The 19,617-nt window shown below is 30.1% G+C and overlaps 1 protein-coding gene across 4 annotated transcripts in view; it reads right to left on the bottom strand.

Moving 5' to 3' along the window:
* The window catches only part of LOC107436177 (Acyl-CoA synthetase long-chain), a 75,558-nt gene extending 58,650 nt beyond the window's left edge, over positions 1-16,908 (bottom strand). Inside the window, exon 1 of one of the 4 annotated variants that reach the window (XM_016047777.3) lies at positions 16,696-16,908. In XM_016047777.3, coding sequence (XP_015903263.1) covers positions 16,696-16,699 — 4 coding nt within the window. In that variant the 5' untranslated portion in view covers positions 16,700-16,908. Of the gene's footprint in view, positions 1-9,138; positions 9,453-16,695 lie in introns of those variants that run through there. The other 3 variants (XM_016047780.3, XM_016047781.4, XM_071184901.1) reach the window with 3 other exon arrangements.
* Between the last annotated feature and the right edge of the window lie 2,709 nt (positions 16,909-19,617).

The raw sequence follows: 19,617 nt of genomic DNA, 5'->3' as shown, positions 1-19,617 counted from the left end.
TCAAGCATCGCTGGCAGTGGTCAGTGGCAGATGGGTGAGCACTTTGATCAGCGTGCGAAGTGACCAAAAGAGTGCTGTTTTGGTCTTCATTAAACTTTTCTGTCGTAAAGTCTTCGGAGCCTTTATTATATTATATTATCTAAACTCTTCANCCTCCGAAAAACTTTGATGAAAAAGATTTTGGTAATGTGAAGAAATTAATCAAGTTTCCTTGGTTACAAAAATCTCATCATACATAAATAATATTGTGTTCATATTTTGTAAATATTTTATTACTGTAGAAAACATCCAACAGACGATTTAAATCCCCAATATTATTAGAATCATTTTATGACTGTTATGATTTCATGTATTTAGTTTCATGCATTGCAAAAGTTAACTGAGTTATTCTTATAAAGAGAAAAATCACAATGACTCCATAAAAAAATATTGTTTTTTAAATGCTTTGAACATTGTTTGAAACTATCTGAATACTCAATCTTCGTACGAGGTTCGGGAAAAAAGATATTCAATACTGAATCAGTACTTATCAATATTGCAAAATCAGGTAGAAAATTGAAAGGCATATACCGATATAGATGAAGCTAAAATAATTTCAAAAATTTTTTTAATCTATCATAATTTGTTATTTATTATGATTTGTTATTTATTATAATTTGCTATTTGCTATCATTTAGCAGTAACATAATGCTATTGTCCCTGTTCCACTCATGATAGTCTATATTTACAATCACGCCCAAGAAAATTTTCCGGTATTTATACCATTTGAGTGTTTTAAATATCTATTAACTATATTGGGTACCTCGGTGCTAACTACGTAACTTTATTACTGTATTTCGTACCAATTAACGATAAATTATTAGAAAATTAGGAAGTTTATACCAAGATAATATAATATAATATAATATATTATATATATTAGTATAATATAATGCAATATATAATATAATATATATTATATTATATATATCAGTATAATATAACATAATATAAAATTATATTATTATAAAACATAGTAAAATATAAAAAAAACTTTTTTAAGTTTTAAAATTTTAAATAAAGTTTTGTAAGAACTAAGGCACGAGTTCAAAATGTTAAGAGCTGTTCATGCTTTGTCTGCTAATTAGACACAATGGCCGCATTGAATTGAGTACAAATTGAGTTGTGGTAATTATACTCTTCACGTCCAGCGTGTGACATTGATGTGTGAATTTAGATAAGCTAGTGAATTACGAGAATAAAGGAGAAGGAAGTACAAATATCCCAGGTCAATGTAGGTTAAGCAATTATTTTACATCACCCAAAATATAGTCAATGAAAAACTGGTTTTTACAAGGAAAGTAATATGTTTCGCTCTATAAGATGCTAATTAAAAAAAGAGTTTAGCTACCGAAAATCAAATTAATTTAAAATATCACGGAAACATTATGCGTTAGATTTATTGTAACGCTTTGAGCTGCTATCAATAACAATGAGGAACATTTTATTACATCGATTTTGAGAGTTAATAAATCTAATTGCTCCAAAGAACTTTTTTGTTTTTGTTTTTCTTTTGTTGCGCGTGATTTTTTCCAACAGATCATAGATATTTTCGTGCCGCTGATTTCAAACCAGCAGTAGGTTTATCTCTCCAAACTAAAGTTTTCTTGCGCTAGTAGCGTAATCATTACCAAGATTTTCAAAATTCACTCCAGTAAATATCAAATGTCCCCACTTTTCTACTGAGTAGAATGAAAGTGAAGAAGGAAAATTTTTCCTGTTAGAGAATCTCTGATTTCTGTTTAAAGAATATTTTATTTTATTTTATAATTGTCGTTGAACTGCTGATCCAACTTTACTGCTAAAGATCAACTCCGCAGCCTTGTAATTTTGAGTCCAATCCGGAAGACAAGGGAACTCCTGGATNCTACTGCGTAGAATGAAAGTGAAGAAGGAAAATTTTTCCTGTTAGAGAATCTCTGATTTCTGTTTAAAGAATATTTTATTTTATTTTATAATTGTCATTGAACTTGCGACCCAATTTTACTGCTAAAGATCGACTGCTAAAGATCAACTCCGCAGCCTTGTAATTTTGATCCCAATCCGGAAGACAAGGGAACTCCTGGATCAAATTTGCCTTCGTGGAAGATTTTTTGATGGAACTAACCCGAATTTGCGTCACAGAGAGAAAAAACACAGAAACCTCCCACGGTTAGCCTGACGGCAGGGGACTCTTATCCATGATTCGTCTACCAATGAGGATATTTAACATCAGCCTTGTGATCACTGCAAACCGGAAGCGGAATTCGTATAGACCAGCCATCACTGGTATTCGAACTTGGGCTACCTCACTGGACGGCAAACAATCAATTCCCTGAGTCATTCTTAAAAATATTAAATTGGTAAGGAAACGCTGTGAGTTTTCTTATGTCCGCTTAGAAATTTTCTGCCTTTCTTCGTTTCAATTCATTTGCAGAGCAGCCAGCTTTCTACGCTTTGTAAAATTTTATTCTAGTGGTAGCTATCTTTATGTTTTAATGTATTATTCTTTATTCATGTAAACTTAATTTCCACATCACTACATAATGATTTAAAAGTTACTATACTGCTATAGATGATTTAAAAGATCATATGCGACGCCCCTTTGTTAACGCACTTTCAAAGGTAAAGCTTTTGAAATGTTATCAAAATTGCCATAAATTCTGAAAGCTTTAGTGTTTGAATGTCTACCACTCCATAAATTATTTTACGAAAAGGGTATTTGTTAGCAGGTCTGTATTTATATTTATTTAATTTCATAAAAATTCAATATAAACTACCGCTAAATTTATATTACAAATTATATATTTTTAAAGTGAAAACATTCACTTTCTATATTCTACAACTATTTCATCGCATTCTGTGCTGACGACACAGCAATTGATCATTAAGATCAGATCAAGCAGTTAAAAATCTTAACGAACTAATGCCACCCATTGTATAATGATGTCGCAACAATAAAATAGCGATTGATACAGATAAATCTCAACTGATGATTATTAGGGGGGGGGGAAAGTACAAAAAAATGAACAGTGACGTTATCCTATTTAATGACAAAACTCCGATCACTAACAAGGCTACCTACCTATGTATAACCTTTAATGATAAATTCACGTGGAACCTCCAAGTACAAAATATTATAAATAAAACCTATGCAGCGTACTACCGCCTCAAACCTAATGCTAATTTATCCCTCCCGAAAGACCTAAAACGTTTGCTATACTTACAAGGCCTATCATTACTTATGCATGACCGTCTAAGGGTAATATAATTAACAAATCCCAGATAAATGAACTCGAAATTGTCCAAAACAAAATACTGAGACGTATCACTGGAGCGCCTCGCTATCTGCCAAATATTAATATTAAAAACGACTTAAAAATAGACCCAATTATGAATTTTATTAACAGATTAAATGCTAGCTTTTACAGCAAGTCAAAAAAACAAAGACCCAGGTAGTTTTAACACCCTATTAAATAAAGAACTAATTGTAGATATGAAAAACCACAACTTCATTTATGCTATCAGATTGCATATTATCAAAGTATTATGAGTAGTAACCCCCTTTTCACTATATATATATATATGGATGCTCGCAGAGAGAGGAAATGACCAGAAAGGTGATCCTCGACTCGCGAGCACACCACCCCCATCTTTATACTTAACTTTTATTTTTAACTATGTTAACTAATCTCTACACTGCAACTTATAATTGCATCGTACCATACTTTTTCACATTTAACAGACTGTATTATAACTCCCTTGAACCTGGGGAAAGGACCAATGGTGATCTTTGGGATCGGGAGTTGTATACATCCCCACTATATCTTAGGATTTTTCTCTATTAGTATAAACTGATTTGTGACTTCCGCCTCTGAGTTTTCGCTCGCCAATCTACTCATCTCTACCATCGACAACATTACAGGCGTTCTNTCGAAAAAGCGGACCCACATGACTGGCGGCATTTAGCGGAACATTATGCTCAACTAAAAAAGAGGTAAACAATAACTCAGCACTTTACAAATGGTTTTACTCTAGCTCCGTAGCAGCTGATAATCGCGGAATTTTGCCGATGCGCTAATCGTGCAACGCTAAAAACGGGGGATCCGTATAAATTTCAGGTTAATCCGTAGGCCTGCAAAATTTGACGTAAATCCGTACATTTTACGGATAATCCGTAAAAGTTGGCAAGTATGCTGAATGTAGTACTTCATTTAGAACAGGCAAGATGTTTCTAGCTACCAAGTTTTCCCTATGAATAACATGCACGAGAATCATTTCTGAATTCTCATCTTTCATCAATTTTAAGCCGCCATTTTTCTCAGGAGCACCATCTGCAGCACAAGATATTATGTATTTATTGGTATATTATTGACATCTATATACTTTTTTAGCTTATTATATATATATCGTTGGAGGTCATGGTGCTTTCTAATCTTTTACGGAACAACATTTGTTCAGCAAAATGTCCTTTATCAATATATCTTATGTAAGTTATCAATACTGCCACACTGCCTATCAAAATTGATTCATCCATTTGCACTGAGAATTTTCTTGTTTTCAGCATGTTGTTTTCAATATCTTCACTCATTTCGTCTATTCTTCTGCTAACAGTATTGTTACTGAGTGGCATAGCTTTTGCATCTTTTTTAAGAATCGTTTTAAGAGAAACTGATATTGGCGATTTTATTGAATTCTCTCCTGTAGTATGATTTTTTCAGATTTAGCGATGAATAAAAAAATTTGATAACTAGGCTCAAGAATACGATTATGAGTTGAAGAGTGAGCAGTAAATAGAGACTTTACTGTTGTCCTCTTTTCAAAATTTTTCTTTAAAGTTCGAAAGTTCGCGTGAAGTCTGCTGCAGGTAGGTTACCTTGACGATGCCAAAAACCCAGTTGATATTCTAGTCTCGTCAAAAGAATTTATAATATTTATTGGCTGCAATTATTTAAGAATATGATTTTTTATTTCAATTTTGGCACCGAAATCTAGCATTGCATTTAAATGGTCCAGAGTAAAAGGGTTAAACTCGTGTCGAGTGCATTTTCGAATTGCCCCCATTAACAATCAAATTGCCCCCCTGTTGGGCGTGGGCCCCACGTTGGGAAACACTGCTCTAATACAAGAAAGTGAAGTTCTAATACAAGATGGTTGGGAAAGGAATCTTTTTTGGCCACAGGCGCCCAACTACACTGTAAAGACCAGACCAGACCAGATCTTTTTCTATAGTTAACTGGAAAAAAAATATGCTAGAAAAAAAATTTTCATTTAAATTTTTTTTCATAGATTTACTTGTCCCTATTTTTTTACATATTTAGTCACCCGTGACATCCCAGAAAACGCTGATCCGGAAGCTATTTTCGAAACCAGAAAGCTTTTAACTCTCCTGTTCGGTATTTTCTTAAAATAAAAAAAAGCAGGAAAATGTTTCCTTACTTTTTGTTCAGTTCAGATAAAAGATTTTAAAAGAAATAAAAGCTTGCCTTAAAATTAAGACCAACTACAGCCAAGGGAAATACCTTCAATAGAGAAAGCGAGTCGTCAAATTCCGCTGGATTGTAAATTAGCGTTCCAGAAAGGTCTAACTGTTTAAACACCCATTGGAATATTTGATATAACGAATTCATCAATTCTAGCAGTCATAATATTGATATCATTACAGCATTTGCAATGACTTGATAGTTGTTCATTGGTCCCGCAGTGGTCCCGATCGCTTAGACACGGTTACCAGTAGAACACTAACCTCAAGCGTCACTGGTGGCTGTCAGTAAGCGGGTGGGGGACCACATTAATCCGCCTACGTAGAGACGGAGGGTGATCGGTATCGATCCTCGTTAAACTGTTCTACCGTAAAGTGCTCGACTTCGCGCTCATGTCATCGAGCTACCAAAGCAGGGGAGTCATCCCCTCTGCTGATGGCAATAGCCCATTGTGGGGGATCTAGTGCGACGTAAATAAAGTACGTTGTTCTTTGAAAGTTCATCAATGAGTCATGTGTGATTAAAGGTTTTAACTTCATAGTTTTTAAGAGTTCTTTAAGTTCTTGAAAGATTTATTGTTCGAAGTTCTTGTTCATTTTGCTTGTGGTTTTCTTGGGACGAGAGGGACACCCAGAAAATTTTGAAGTATAATTCCTATTAAAATTACACACAGCATTTTCGAATTGTTAGAAAGGCGCTATTCTAATTTTTACAAAATGTGGGTGAAATCGGTTAAATGTTAATGAACAAGAAAAGTTTCTGCCCTAAGTATTCTGTCTCTGATGACCAAACAAAGATTTAATGACTACGTGGTTACTCATTATAACTTTTAAGCAGCTAGAACTTCTCTTCTTTAAACCAATTTCGACTATGAACACTTTAACACAAAATTTTTATTAAACATATTTTTCATTTATTTTAATTTTTTGCATTAGAGTATTTCTAAATTAGTTAAAAATATTCGATTTAGCATTTTAAAAATTTATAGCTATAAAATACAGTCTTTAAAATCTTTTTTATTTTTCTTTGCGTTGAAAGCTTTCAAACAATAATTTTTCAAATTTGTACTTATTTTCGAATTATTTAGATTTGAAAGAAGCACTTCCTCATCATTGAAGTTTCTTTAATTTACAAAGTCAGATAAAATTAATATATGTCGTATAAAAATAAGTTTCTTTTTCTGGATTTTATATTTCAGTAGAAATGTAATTCCGATTATCGAACAGATTTTTTACTAACTATTAGACTCTTTTTTTTATGATTATAAAATACCGAAATAAATTTTTACTTGTAATTAAGGTGTCAGAAAAAAAATGTAGAGGGGACAACTGCTTCCTAACTGCTCAAAGGGTTAAACCACAACACAACTGCGGGAGGGAATATTTAGAAACCGATTTCTAAAAGCTAACATGCATTTCAAAATATTTAAAGACAAAAAATATGCGATCTAGATTTATCGTTTTATAAAAGATTTCATTACTTCAAAAGATTAAAATAATTATGTCGGCAAAATAGATTGACATTGAAAGCTTGCCTTGAAAATTAAAGTTGTTTCATTTTGACTTAGTAAAAGAGTTTTTTTTTTCTTCAAATAAATTAATTGTCTAGTAAATTAAAAACCCCAGAATAAGTATAAGGTATTTTCACTCCTTAGCGTACCAAATGTTGAATAAATCTCTAAAAAGAAAAAAAAAATTGGAAAAATTTTTGGTATTCCTTCCATTAACTTGTTTAACTATAGTTAATTTTATTTAGTAAGCCATAGTTAATTTTATCTAGTAGTAATTTTATTTTTCATAAACTTAGTATGGTCTAAAATAATAATAGAGCCTATCAGCTCAAAAGTTACTCTAATTTTTCATAGACTCCGCGATCACATTTCTAATTTCAGGCGATTTCAAGATTTTTGGAGCATTTTTTTTTTGAGAATCAGAATAATGGTAATTATAAAGAACTATATATTGTACCAGATATACATATAACCAGCTCGCATCGACAACAGTGATNCACAACTGCGGGAGGGAATATTTAGAAACCGATTTCTAAAAGCTAACATGCATTTCAAAATATTTAAAGACAAAAAATATGCGATCTAGATTTATCGTTTTATAAAAGATTTCATTACTTCAAAAGATTAAAATAATTATGTCGGCAAAATAGATTGACATTGAAAGCTTGCCTTGAAAATTAAAGTTGTTTCATTTTGACTTGGTAAAAGAGTTTTTTTTTCTTCAAATAAATTAATTGTCTAGTAAATTAAAAACGCCAGAATAAGTATAAGGTATTTTCACTCCTTAGCGTACCAAATGTTGAATAAATCTTTAAAAAGAAAAAAAAAATTGGAAAATTTTTGGTATTCCTTCCATTAACTTGTTAACTATAGTTAATTTTATTTAGTAAGCCATAGTTAATTTTATTTAGTAAGCCATAGTTAATTTTATCTAGTAGTAATTTTATCTTTCATAAATTTAGTATGGTCTAAAATAATAATAGAGCCTATTAGCTCAAAAGTTACTCTAACTTTTCATAGACTCCGCTGTCACATTGTTACAAACTAATTAATTTGCGTAAAAGAGAAATGTTAAGCAAATCTAATAATTAATGTTAATGATTTCAGGCGATTTCAAGATTTTTTGCGCATTTTTTTGAGGTAGGACATTATAGAATCAGAATAATGGTAATTACAAAGAACTATATATTGTACCAGATATACATATAACCGGCTCGCATCGACAACAGTGATAAGATAAAATATCCTTAGTGGTAGGCGGATCATCGGTTAGAGTCTACTTGCCGACAGGCTAACATAAAGAGTTTTTCGTGGTTTTCCTCCCCATGTAGAGCAAATGCGGGTTAGTTCCAACAAAAAGTCCTCCCCGAAGGCAAAACTTCTCCCACTATTGGACCCAGAAGTTTCCTCGTCTTCTGGATTGGATTCAAAATTGCAAGGTTACGAAGTTGAGCATTAATAGTCGTAAACCCAAAATTGGGTCAGCTGTTGAAAGATGGTTATACAATATAGTCTATGTATAAATTATTTAAAAATTTGTATTTATCTCCTATTGAAAATCAATAATAAAAAATATTACACGCAGGAGCTGCAGAAATATAGATTGACGATAAATGTAACGTCACAAAAAAAACTATTTTAATTTTATTATTTATTCTTTTTTAAGCTTTTGATGTTGAAACAATAATTTTTTTCCCTTCATTTGAAACTTATGCTTGTGTTTTCTAATTTTTACAACTAAAACTTCAGCAAATTGAAAATATTTATTTAAGTTAAAGAAACGTACATAGAGCTTTGTATTATGATGAAGTATATTCTTCAGTTGAAACAAAAATTTTAAAATGCAGAAGAAAGTGCTGTCGTTCCAGCATCGAAGCATTTATATTTTTCTTTATGGCACATGATTCGTGTTTTTTTATCACGTCGTTTTAACTCAATTTGTTTTCTGTACAGGGTTATTTCGTCTTTATATAAAATTAAGAAATATTGTATTATAATTTAGTAAATTCATTTTTACGAAGAAATTTTTTCATTAAACTAAAGGTAACCGATATACAAAAATAAGCAAATAAAATAAAAACTTAATAATAATAATAATGCAAAATCTCTAAAAATGCATTCGCTTACCTTAAGTAGTGCATCAAGATGCAAGGATCACTTTCAATTTAGTTCTTGAATAACCAAAAATAATGTTGTTAATCACCAAAAATCGCAATATAAATGTGCTATTGCGATATTTTCTTTCCTTCTCAAAATATCCATTCACATATTCTTTCTTAAGAACACAGACAATCGAAAATCACGCAATAATAGGAAAAAGGAATCCACGCATTTCTGGTACATTTTTTGGCGACAAAAAACAAAGCCACCAAAACGTAAAACGCAATCGCCTTCCACGATCCGTAACACTACTCGTCTTTCTTCTACTATTACCCTAAAGATTATTAGGATTAAAAACCGATAGGAAAAAAAATAGACAAAGAATGAATGTTAACAATCAAGGCTATAGCAATTCTGTAATGTCGCCAAACAGTAGAAAATACTTTAAACACTCGCCAGGTTACCCTGAAGCTAAACAGGTAAATTGCTATGCTTGGATCGTACCAGTAGTCCTGACTTGAAGGTCACCCCTTGATCTACACACAATTAGTTGGGGTCGTTCATCTCGATTTTATGCAAATTTTTCTCCATATAAGATAACTATTTATCTGATTTTCACATTTAAAGTCGAGCACTTCTGTTATTGCGATTAACTAGGAATTAAAAAATCAAATCTTCAAAATTCTAATGATAATTGTTGAAATTCACATTCCTTATTGAGGAGAACGTTTATGAAATACTAACACATTAAGGACCAGCATAATTTTATGGAATAATTAATGAATGCACATTAAGAACGAAAAAAAAGCTAAGACCTGGATATTAATTATATGGAATATTACTAAGTTAAAAACTAGCATAACTTAAAGGAATTGAATGCATATTAAGAAATAATGATAACTAAGGCAAGGATTTTAATTTTATGGAACACTACAACCTTTAGAACAAGCATAACTTAAAAAAACAATTAATGAATGCATATTAATAAAGAATGATAACTAAGGTCCGGATATTAATTATATGGAATATTACTTGGTTAAGAACAAGCATAACTTGAAGGAATAATGAATGCATATAAAGAAATAGTAATANCTAAGGCAAGGATTTTAATTTTATGGAACACTACAACCTTTAGAACAAGCATAACTTAAAAAAACAATTAATGAATGCATATTAATAAAGAATGATAACTAAGGTCCGGATATTAATTATATGGAATATTACTTGGTTAAGAACAAACATAACTTAAAGCTACAATTAATGAATGCATATTAAGAAAGAATGATAACTAAGGGTCGGATATTAATTATATGGAATATTGCTAGGTTAAGAACAAGCATAACTTAAAAAAACAATTAATGAATGCATATAAAGAAAAAATGATAACTAAGGTCAGGATATTAATTAAATCCTCATAATTATTATATTAATTATATGGAATATTACTAGGTTAAGAACTAGCAAACTTAAAGGAATAATGAATGAATGCATATTAAGAAAGAATGATAACTAAGGCACGGATTTTAATTTTATGGAACACTACCGCCTTAAGAACCAGCATAACTTAAAAAAACAATTAATGAATGCATATTAAGAAACAGTGATAACTAAGGCACGAATTTTCATTTTATGGAATATTAACTTGTTAAGAACCAGCATAACTTGAAGGAATAATGAATGAATGCATATAAAGAAATAGTAATAACTAAGGCAGGGATTTTAATTTTATGGAATACTAACAATAAGGACTTAAATAACGTAAATGACTAATTAATGAATGATCAATTAGAAATACTATGGAAATGATCTTTTTTACGGAGTATTAGCACATTTAAACCAACATAACATTAAAGAAAAATTAATGAATACGCATTAAGAAATATTGTTTACTAAAATCCTGATAATGATAATTTTTTTTTTTGCTCTTTTAAATTATTTTTAAAGCATTTGTTTAAATTTAAATACTTTTTTAAGGTTATGTGGATTTTCTTTCATTATAAGGTACTTTCTGAGATTCTCGAGTATTTATTTTAATTAATTTTGGGTTGTTTTTTTATATTTTTCTCCTTATTCTTAGAATACTAAATTTTTCTTGCAGTTTTGATGCGTATTAACTAATTTTCCCATGTTTTAATTTCAATATATTTTTAAATAACGTAAATCACTCTGCAATTTGCCAGTACTTTGACAAACGTTAAATCTATAATTTCCGAATGATATACAAAAAAGAAGCACCACTGTCCGAGCCATTCATTATGACTAGGACACTGGTCATTCTTTTTTGCTTTAAGGGTGAAATTTTAATTTCTAAACATTGATTTCTAAAATTTGTACTTATTTTGTTATAAAAGAAACAGCAATTTATCAATGGAATTTCTTAGATTTACAAAATAAACTTGAGATAAAGTTTTGAATAGGAAAGAAAAAAAAATCCTAACTATATATTTATGATTTTATATTATAGAGCAAATACAATTCTGAGAATCTAACAGATATTTTTAGTAACTATTTACCATAACCTGATTGAAAATTTTCTTCGCTTAAAAAAAAAGTACAAATACGAAATAACAGCCGACATGTTTCAAGCGCCTCAAGAATAAGCGCCCATTTTCAAGACTTGCCAGACGTGAATGTAAAGAAACAAAAATAATTTGATATAAAAGTTATTGAAAGCATCATTTGTATATTGAACGTTTTATTTGCATTATTTAGAAAAACAAATGAAGTTTTCAATAAGGTCGTATCTTACCACTTGAGTTTCTTGAGATTATTTATTTAACTGTTAGACTGTTATTTTTTGTAATTTAGAAACACTAAAATATATTTTTATTTGTAATTAGAGCATCAGATATATATATATATATAGCACAATAAATAATATTGTTAATAAATGTACTATACTTCTTTGTTAATTTATATAATTTTTACTTTGTGCAAATCCATGGCTAAGAATATGTGCAAAACAGGCAGTTCGTGTTTCTTTCTCTCACTCTTTATTTCTTAAATAAAAGTTAATTACCTAAATGCATTAAATTGCATAATTAAAAATCAACCTTATTAAGTATAAACNTTAGAAACACTAAAATATATTTTTATTTGTAATTAGAGCATCAGATATATATATATATATAGCACAATAAATAATATTGTAAATAAATGTACTATACTTCTTTGTTAATTTATATAATTTTTACTTTGTGCAAAACAGGCAGTTCGTGTTTCTTTCTCTCACTCTTTTTTTCTCAAATAAAAGTTAATTACCTAAATGCATTAAATTGTATAATTAAAAATCAACCTTATTAAGTATTAACTTCTTTAAATTATCCAGTATTATATTACTTATAGCACATCCATTTTCGGACTAATCATTGGTAACTAAGAAATCAAACACGCTTCAGTACTGCAGTAAGAACGAGCTATAAAAAATCTTTCTATTTGAGCTTTTACCTCAATTTGCGCTCCTGTTTTCATGTTTTGTAAACTGGCAATCTTAATGTTGTTGTAGTTCATTTATGTCGCACTAAAGCTGCACAATGGACTATTGGCGACGGTCTGGGAAACATCCCTGAGGATGATCCGAAGACATGCCATCACAATTTTGATCCTCTGCAGAGGGGATGGCACCCCCGCTTCGGTAGCCCAACGACTTGCACGCGAATTGACAATCTTAACACGAAAATATTTTAGATCATTCTGGAAAATTTTCCCGTTCATGTAAGTCCATTTGAATTCACTACTCGCTTTATGGATTTCGTTTTGTGTTTTGTTCTGTTTTTTTGTTNGTTCTAATTTTTTATTTTATTTAATTTTATTTATTTATTTTTTTTTTTTTGCGTGCTATTTATTACTAAATGCATTCTATTCTATTTTGCTTCAAAAAAATTTTTGAGTGCTCCTTACATTATTTTATTGAAATATTTTGCTCTGGCTAAATTGATACAATATAAGAAAGCACTCATTTTTGTAGATATAATCGTGTGAGCTGAGTACAAGATTATATCTTTCTTTTTTTGCCCCGGTTTTTTATTGTTTGTTTTAAAAATAATTCTCTTCTTCTTCTCTTTTATCATTATTCTGTAATTCTTTCCATCTTTTCTTCACATTTTGAACTTTGAATATATATATATATATATTAAGAACATCTTTGTCTATCTGCGCAATCTAGATGCCTTAAACTCTTACCCATTTCATGAATATTTTTTTATATGGGTTTAAACTAACGAAGCATGAATTCTTTCTTGGAAATTTTATTTCGAAAGTCTGAAATAAAATACTTCCGTGTTGTGTTGCCTCAACTTCCAAAATTTTTTTTTCTTTTAATTAAATCATTTTCAAAATACATTTTAAATTACCTTAATTCACAAAAAGAACATTGAGGGAGGATATTGTGAACATCCTTTGTTTTGAAATTACCTGAAGGAAGATAATTTTCCCTCTAATGTTTCTTTTGTAAAACAAACCAGTTTCTAACACGCGTTTGTTGATGAAGATGACCACTGGTCTCAAGGTCAAAGCATTCAAAATAAATTGCAAGGCTGGCAAATAGGGATAATATTCGTGAATATGTAATAATAGCGTATTTAAATGATATCACAAGACCCAAATTGAGAAGGAAATTACTATTTTAAAACATCTGTTGCCATCATTTATTTTAATAAAAAGGTTAAGTCTTTTAATGACATTTAAATGTGCTGCTACAAATACGGAGAAGCGGAAAAATCTAGTAAAAATAATATTTTTTTTTTTTCCCGTTTTGAGAGGAAAAAATTAACTGTAACTTTCTCTAATACAGTTAAATTACACTGAGGAGCAAATTTTGTGTTGCCCTTATGTAATTACTTAATTTTCATCGAATTTTCAAGTGGAGATTTTAAATCTTCGAATTAGTTTTGTTTGAATATCAACAGATTTTTTTTTCTGCAGAAAAAACTATTTTTTTAGTTTATTTAATTTTTCGTCTGAATGTTCAAGTTTATAAGAAACGTATAGCTTTATATATGTTACCGGCAAAGTATGAAACGCCGGCATTGTATAGAATGCCGGATGTTTTTAGGCAAAGTATGAAATGTGAGAAGTATTACATACTTTCCCTAGGCATTGTATAAAATGCCCAGGCATTCTATAGAGTGCCAAATGCTATTTAGGCAAAGTATGAAATAAACGTCCTGATGAGGTTATTATGCGAATGACCAAAATCGTTGGTTGTTGACTTTCACCGGTGAATGTTGACAATCACATAGTCGCTTTGGTGAATGTCCGAAATATTTATTACATCCGATTTGATATTAATTTATTCGTGGATATACTTACATTTATTCGATATTTTAACACTTACTGACGATAGATTAGAAGAAATATCAGTGTTTGGAGTATCGGGCAAATGCATACCGGGCAATGGCACTTGACCTTAAAAAAACATCAGTGTAGGGTATACCGGGCAAATATATACCGGACAGTGGCACTTAACTAGGCCTAGTATGACCAGACCTTCGGTAAATGTGCGAAATATATACTAGGTCCAGTGCCACTGCCCAGTATACATTTGCCCGGTATACCCTACATTGATATTTTTTTAAGGTCAAGTGCCATAGTGCCCGGTATATATTTGCCCGATACTCCAAACACTGATATTTCTTCTAATCTATCGTCAATAAGTATTCAAATATCGAATAAATGTAATTATATCCACGAATAAATTAATATCGAATCTGGTGACGTTTTGAATTTGTCATTTTTGAAAGACATTTTGACGAATCGGAGATGTATTTTATACTTTGCCGGTTTCCCATTTGGCATTCTATAGAATGGCTAGGCAATGTGTGAAATATAAATCATTTCATACTTTGCCGGCTAATTTTAGGCATTCTATACAATGCCGGATTTCATACTTTGCCGGTAACATATATATGTATATGTTACAGTTATTGTGAAATTATTTATTTCATAGAATAATTAGGTATTTCAGGAATTAATTAGACAAGTCAGACATATAAAATTATAGAATTTTGACAAAATGTTGAAATGCTGTCCGATCCTTCTGGTAAAATTTATATAGGTCACGTACGCAATTATTAGGAAGGTTTTGCACTTTTACGTACGCTCTCGTACGCGAGACTGAAGCGACTGCGCATGCTCGTATTTATTTTAAGTGCTACGCATCCTTATGTGATGTTGGCAGGATTTACGCTACAAAGACAAAGCTACAAGCACTCTTTTTATACCTGTCAAATTCTGTTTTAGCTTACCTTCTAAATAAATACATGGACTGGGAATCGAAGAAACGTATTGATGAAATTTAGAAATGAATCATGTGATCTAACAACAATTGGTTCACTCAATAAAATAATAATTTTATTCGTTTTTGCTTAACATTATCGCTGCCTATTTCCACTCGTTCCATAAAAAACTAGATATATTTTCTCTATTTCAAAATAATAAATTTTATTTATATATTTTAGCTATTAGTCAGCTATTACTATTAATTAGTTAAAAGAAGCTAAATGATCAATACAAGNAATACAATACAATACAATACATGTATAATAAAATATAATATAATATAATATAACATAATATAATATAATAATTTCATTCATTATCGCTGAATTCATAAACAATCTATTACCTAAAAAAAATTTCTGTTCACAGAACCGAAAAATCATGTCAACATGATACGTTAGCATCTAAAATAAATGCGAGCATGAGCAGTTGCTTCAATCTTACAAACGGAATTGTAGGGAACCTAACGTACAAGTGCGAAATCTCACCACTAAATCATGAACTTAGTTATCATTAAAATAAATTTTCCCAAAAAACGAAGAAAGGGTGCTGCCCTTTAAATGAACCCTGTATTACGTATATCATTTAGCGAATCTGCTCGCAACATTTTTTCCGTATTATTCAGCTAGTCAGACGCGAATTGAATGTCAAACAAATTAGAACCCTACTAGTCAATGCCACTCACGGACAGGCACAGATAATATTTCAACGATGTTTAAACACCTATTAAAATATTATATCCATCATAAATGAGTGCTTATATTTTACATTTCCCTGCTACTAAATTGAATTCTAGCTCATAATAAATAAATTTAATTTTGGAAGTAAAAAATTCACTCTCCAAGACAAATTGATAATTTAAAAAAATATTTTCCTTCGATCTCTTTATTAGGAAGCTATGTTTGTATGTTTTTTTAGTGAAGCAGCTTAATTTTGAAAAAAAATTCCACCTACTTTAATTTATTATTTCAGTACCAATTAGGGAAATCTTTACCGAAAATTGCACATATTGGCAGTGTGTACTATAGGATAGCACTGATCTCTCTCTTTCTCGCTAACGTATACAATTTGTTAGTTATTTTCAGTAAATTTGCTTGGTCGATAGTAACTCTGCGTCCTATCAAACTTTAAAAAGTTAACACTGTTACAAATTTAATCAATGTAATCACTGTTACAAATCAAATTAATGAATTATCGTTTCTTATTTTCAATTAATTTGCTGGGACCCTGCTTCTTAGCAAACTTTAAAAAGTAATCACTGTTACTTGTTTAAACACTGTTGCAAATTAAAAAAAAAACACTTACCCATAATTGTCTGTAAAACTTGATTTAATGAAGATTAATATCCACAGCACAGCCACATAAATCGGATGCAAAACACCAATTTTCGAACAATTTCAACTATTTCGTTCAAAAAAGTATATTTTTTTCTCGAAACTCTGTGTTGCAATCATCACGGTCGACGTAGTTCCTCCGTGGTTCGCCAACCTGAAGGAAGTCAACATGGAATTCCAGATTTCTGTTTCTATTTTTTTTCTTCTTATCTTCTCCTCCCCCTTGGGCTACGGCGGGGGGTTTTGTTCCAAAACACGCCAACATAAACCGATCGACTTCCTTCTAGTTTTTATGTGGCCCATTTATTTCGGCAGGCTCAACCAATGATTGTTCTTTTAATCGAAGATTCGGTTCGTTAGTCAAAGCGTGAAATGGAACTTTAAAAAAAAAAAAACACAATGGTCAACTTCAATAAAATATCTGTTTAGATACAAATAACATACCTTATATTCCTTTTCTTTTCATGTCGAATGAGGGTCCTTATTAATTTATTCCTTGAATCACTTTGTTTCCTTTACTGTTCTTTATTCGATTCTTTGAAATTCTAAAATAGCATAACTAATTAGATTTTTACGATATCTTCATTTTTAAGGGCTCGTTAAATATACCGGAAGTTAATTAGCAAAAATTAGTGCGGAAACTTTCCGATATTTTCAAGGTCAATTCACTTTTGCATTCTTCTTAAATATCTGGAATGCACCACAGATTTGATCGGTAGCAAGAATATTATGTAATAATGCTATCGTTTTAATAATTATTAATCATGTATGGTGGCAAGAATTTTAAAAGTATTTATTTTATGATTGCATTCTTCTTATATGTTTTAAATGCACCACAGACTTGATCAATAACAAGAATATTGTGTAATAGAGTTAATTTTTCCTATCGAACTATTCGTGTTTTGTAGCAAAAACTTGATATAATAATGCTTTTTTTTATAAATAGTTATTAATCATGTATGGTGGCAAGAACTTTAATAGCATTTTTTCTATTCTTGCAATCTTCTTATATGTTTGAAAGGTGCCACAGACTCGATCAGTGGCAAGAATATAATATAATAATGCTAATTTTTCCTATTTACTTTTCGTGCTTCGTAGCTGAAACTAGGCTTAATAATGTGTCTCTATAAATAATTATTAATCATGCATGGTGGCAAGAGCTTTAACAGTATTTTTCTTATAATTGCATTCTTCTTATATGTTTGAAATGCACAAATTTGATCAGTAGCAAGAATGTTATGTAATGTAATTGTTCCTATGTACTATTCGTGTTTTATAGTAAAAACTAGACATAATAATGTTATTTTAATAAATAATTATTAATTATAAACAGGGGCAAGATCTTTAATAGTATTTTCTTATAATTGCAATTTTCTTATATATTTGAAAAGCACCACAGATTTAATCAGTAGCAAGAATATTATGTAATATTGTAATTTCTCTTATTTACGATTCGTATTTTATAGCAAAAACTTGACTTAATAGTTTTTTTTATAAATAATTATTAATCATGTATTTAGCAATTTTTATAAATAATAACCATTTTTGTTTGAATGCAGGAATTTTATGTTATATTTTTTATAAACACTTATAATTCCTATTTGGTAGAAAGAAATTTACGAAAAAAAAGTTTTTTATAAATAATCACTATTCATGTTTTCTATCAAAAACGTGCTATAATAATGTTTTTCATAAATAAATTCTATTCATGTTCCGTTGAAAGAAGCTTATTCCAAATTTTTTATAAATAATAAATACTCGTGTTTGGTAGCCAGAAATTTATGTGAGAATGCTTTTTGTAAAAAATAATTATCTATGCTTGATTGCAAAAACTTTATTTAACAGTGCACTCCAAATTTACCACTATCAAGTAATTTCCTCGGGTACGTATCTCTCTCAAGGAGCAGTAAAACAATTACTAATAAAGTATCGATATTAAAACTGCTTAGCATTGGTGCTGTTTTAATAATCAACAAATATATTACTATTATATTTTATGCCTATATTACTATGCTTTGGTACTTATTACATAACCCTTCAACAATTAAATTTATTAAAAATATATTTGTCAGTGGCAGTCAACTAAAGCCAATTTTAGAAAAATCGAATTTTTATTAAAACTTGATAAGGATTTTGGAGCTTGACATTTTCTCTATCTGACTTTTAATTTACTATTCAAATATTTATAAGTAGTATTAGAAAAAAAGTTCTTTTTTAATTCTAATTAATCAAAATATTAATACACTATCTTTGAAACTCTTCTACCTCTGGAACAAATATTTTCTGAAACCACGGAAAACTCGTTGTGAATCTATCTATCTTTTGCTTAACCCCATGAAAAACCAACGTTTTAGAAAGAAAAAAATCACGCCAATCAAATTTTAAAATTATTATTAAGGGGGGACCCACACTGAATATTTCAAAAATTCGAAGAAAAAAAATTATTGCATTTTTCGAATCTTTGTACCCTTTCTAATGTCTGTCTAAAACGATTTCTCGGTACCTAACTTCGTTTGGAAGTTATACAGGAAAATAGAGAGTCGTCGCTAAGCAGGTAGAAAGGCCCGTTCGGCCATTCTTTTTGTGTCTCATCCATTCTGTTGACTGTATATAGAAACATATTGTAGGCATTTCATTTATCGACCATTATATATATATGAAATTAAACGTTTTCTCCTTCCATAAGTCAAGACTTTTAACGCGTTTTTCTCAAAACGCTGTTTTTTGACCTGGCCTAACGTCATGCTCTATTCAACGAAATAAGCTGTTCTTTATTTTAAATTACGTAAAAATATATTCTTTAGAAAGTAGCATAGAATGTTTTTGATATTTTTATATTTCGATTTTATATTAGTATTTTAATTAATATTTTTTTAATGAAGAACTTAACTTT

Source organism: Parasteatoda tepidariorum, chromosome 9, assembly GCF_043381705.1.
Source record: "Parasteatoda tepidariorum isolate YZ-2023 chromosome 9, CAS_Ptep_4.0, whole genome shotgun sequence".
Classification (NCBI taxonomy): Eukaryota; Metazoa; Arthropoda; class Arachnida; order Araneae; family Theridiidae; genus Parasteatoda; species Parasteatoda tepidariorum.
Note: the sequence above shows the minus strand (reverse complement) of the source record. Positions and strands in the feature narration are given on the sequence as shown.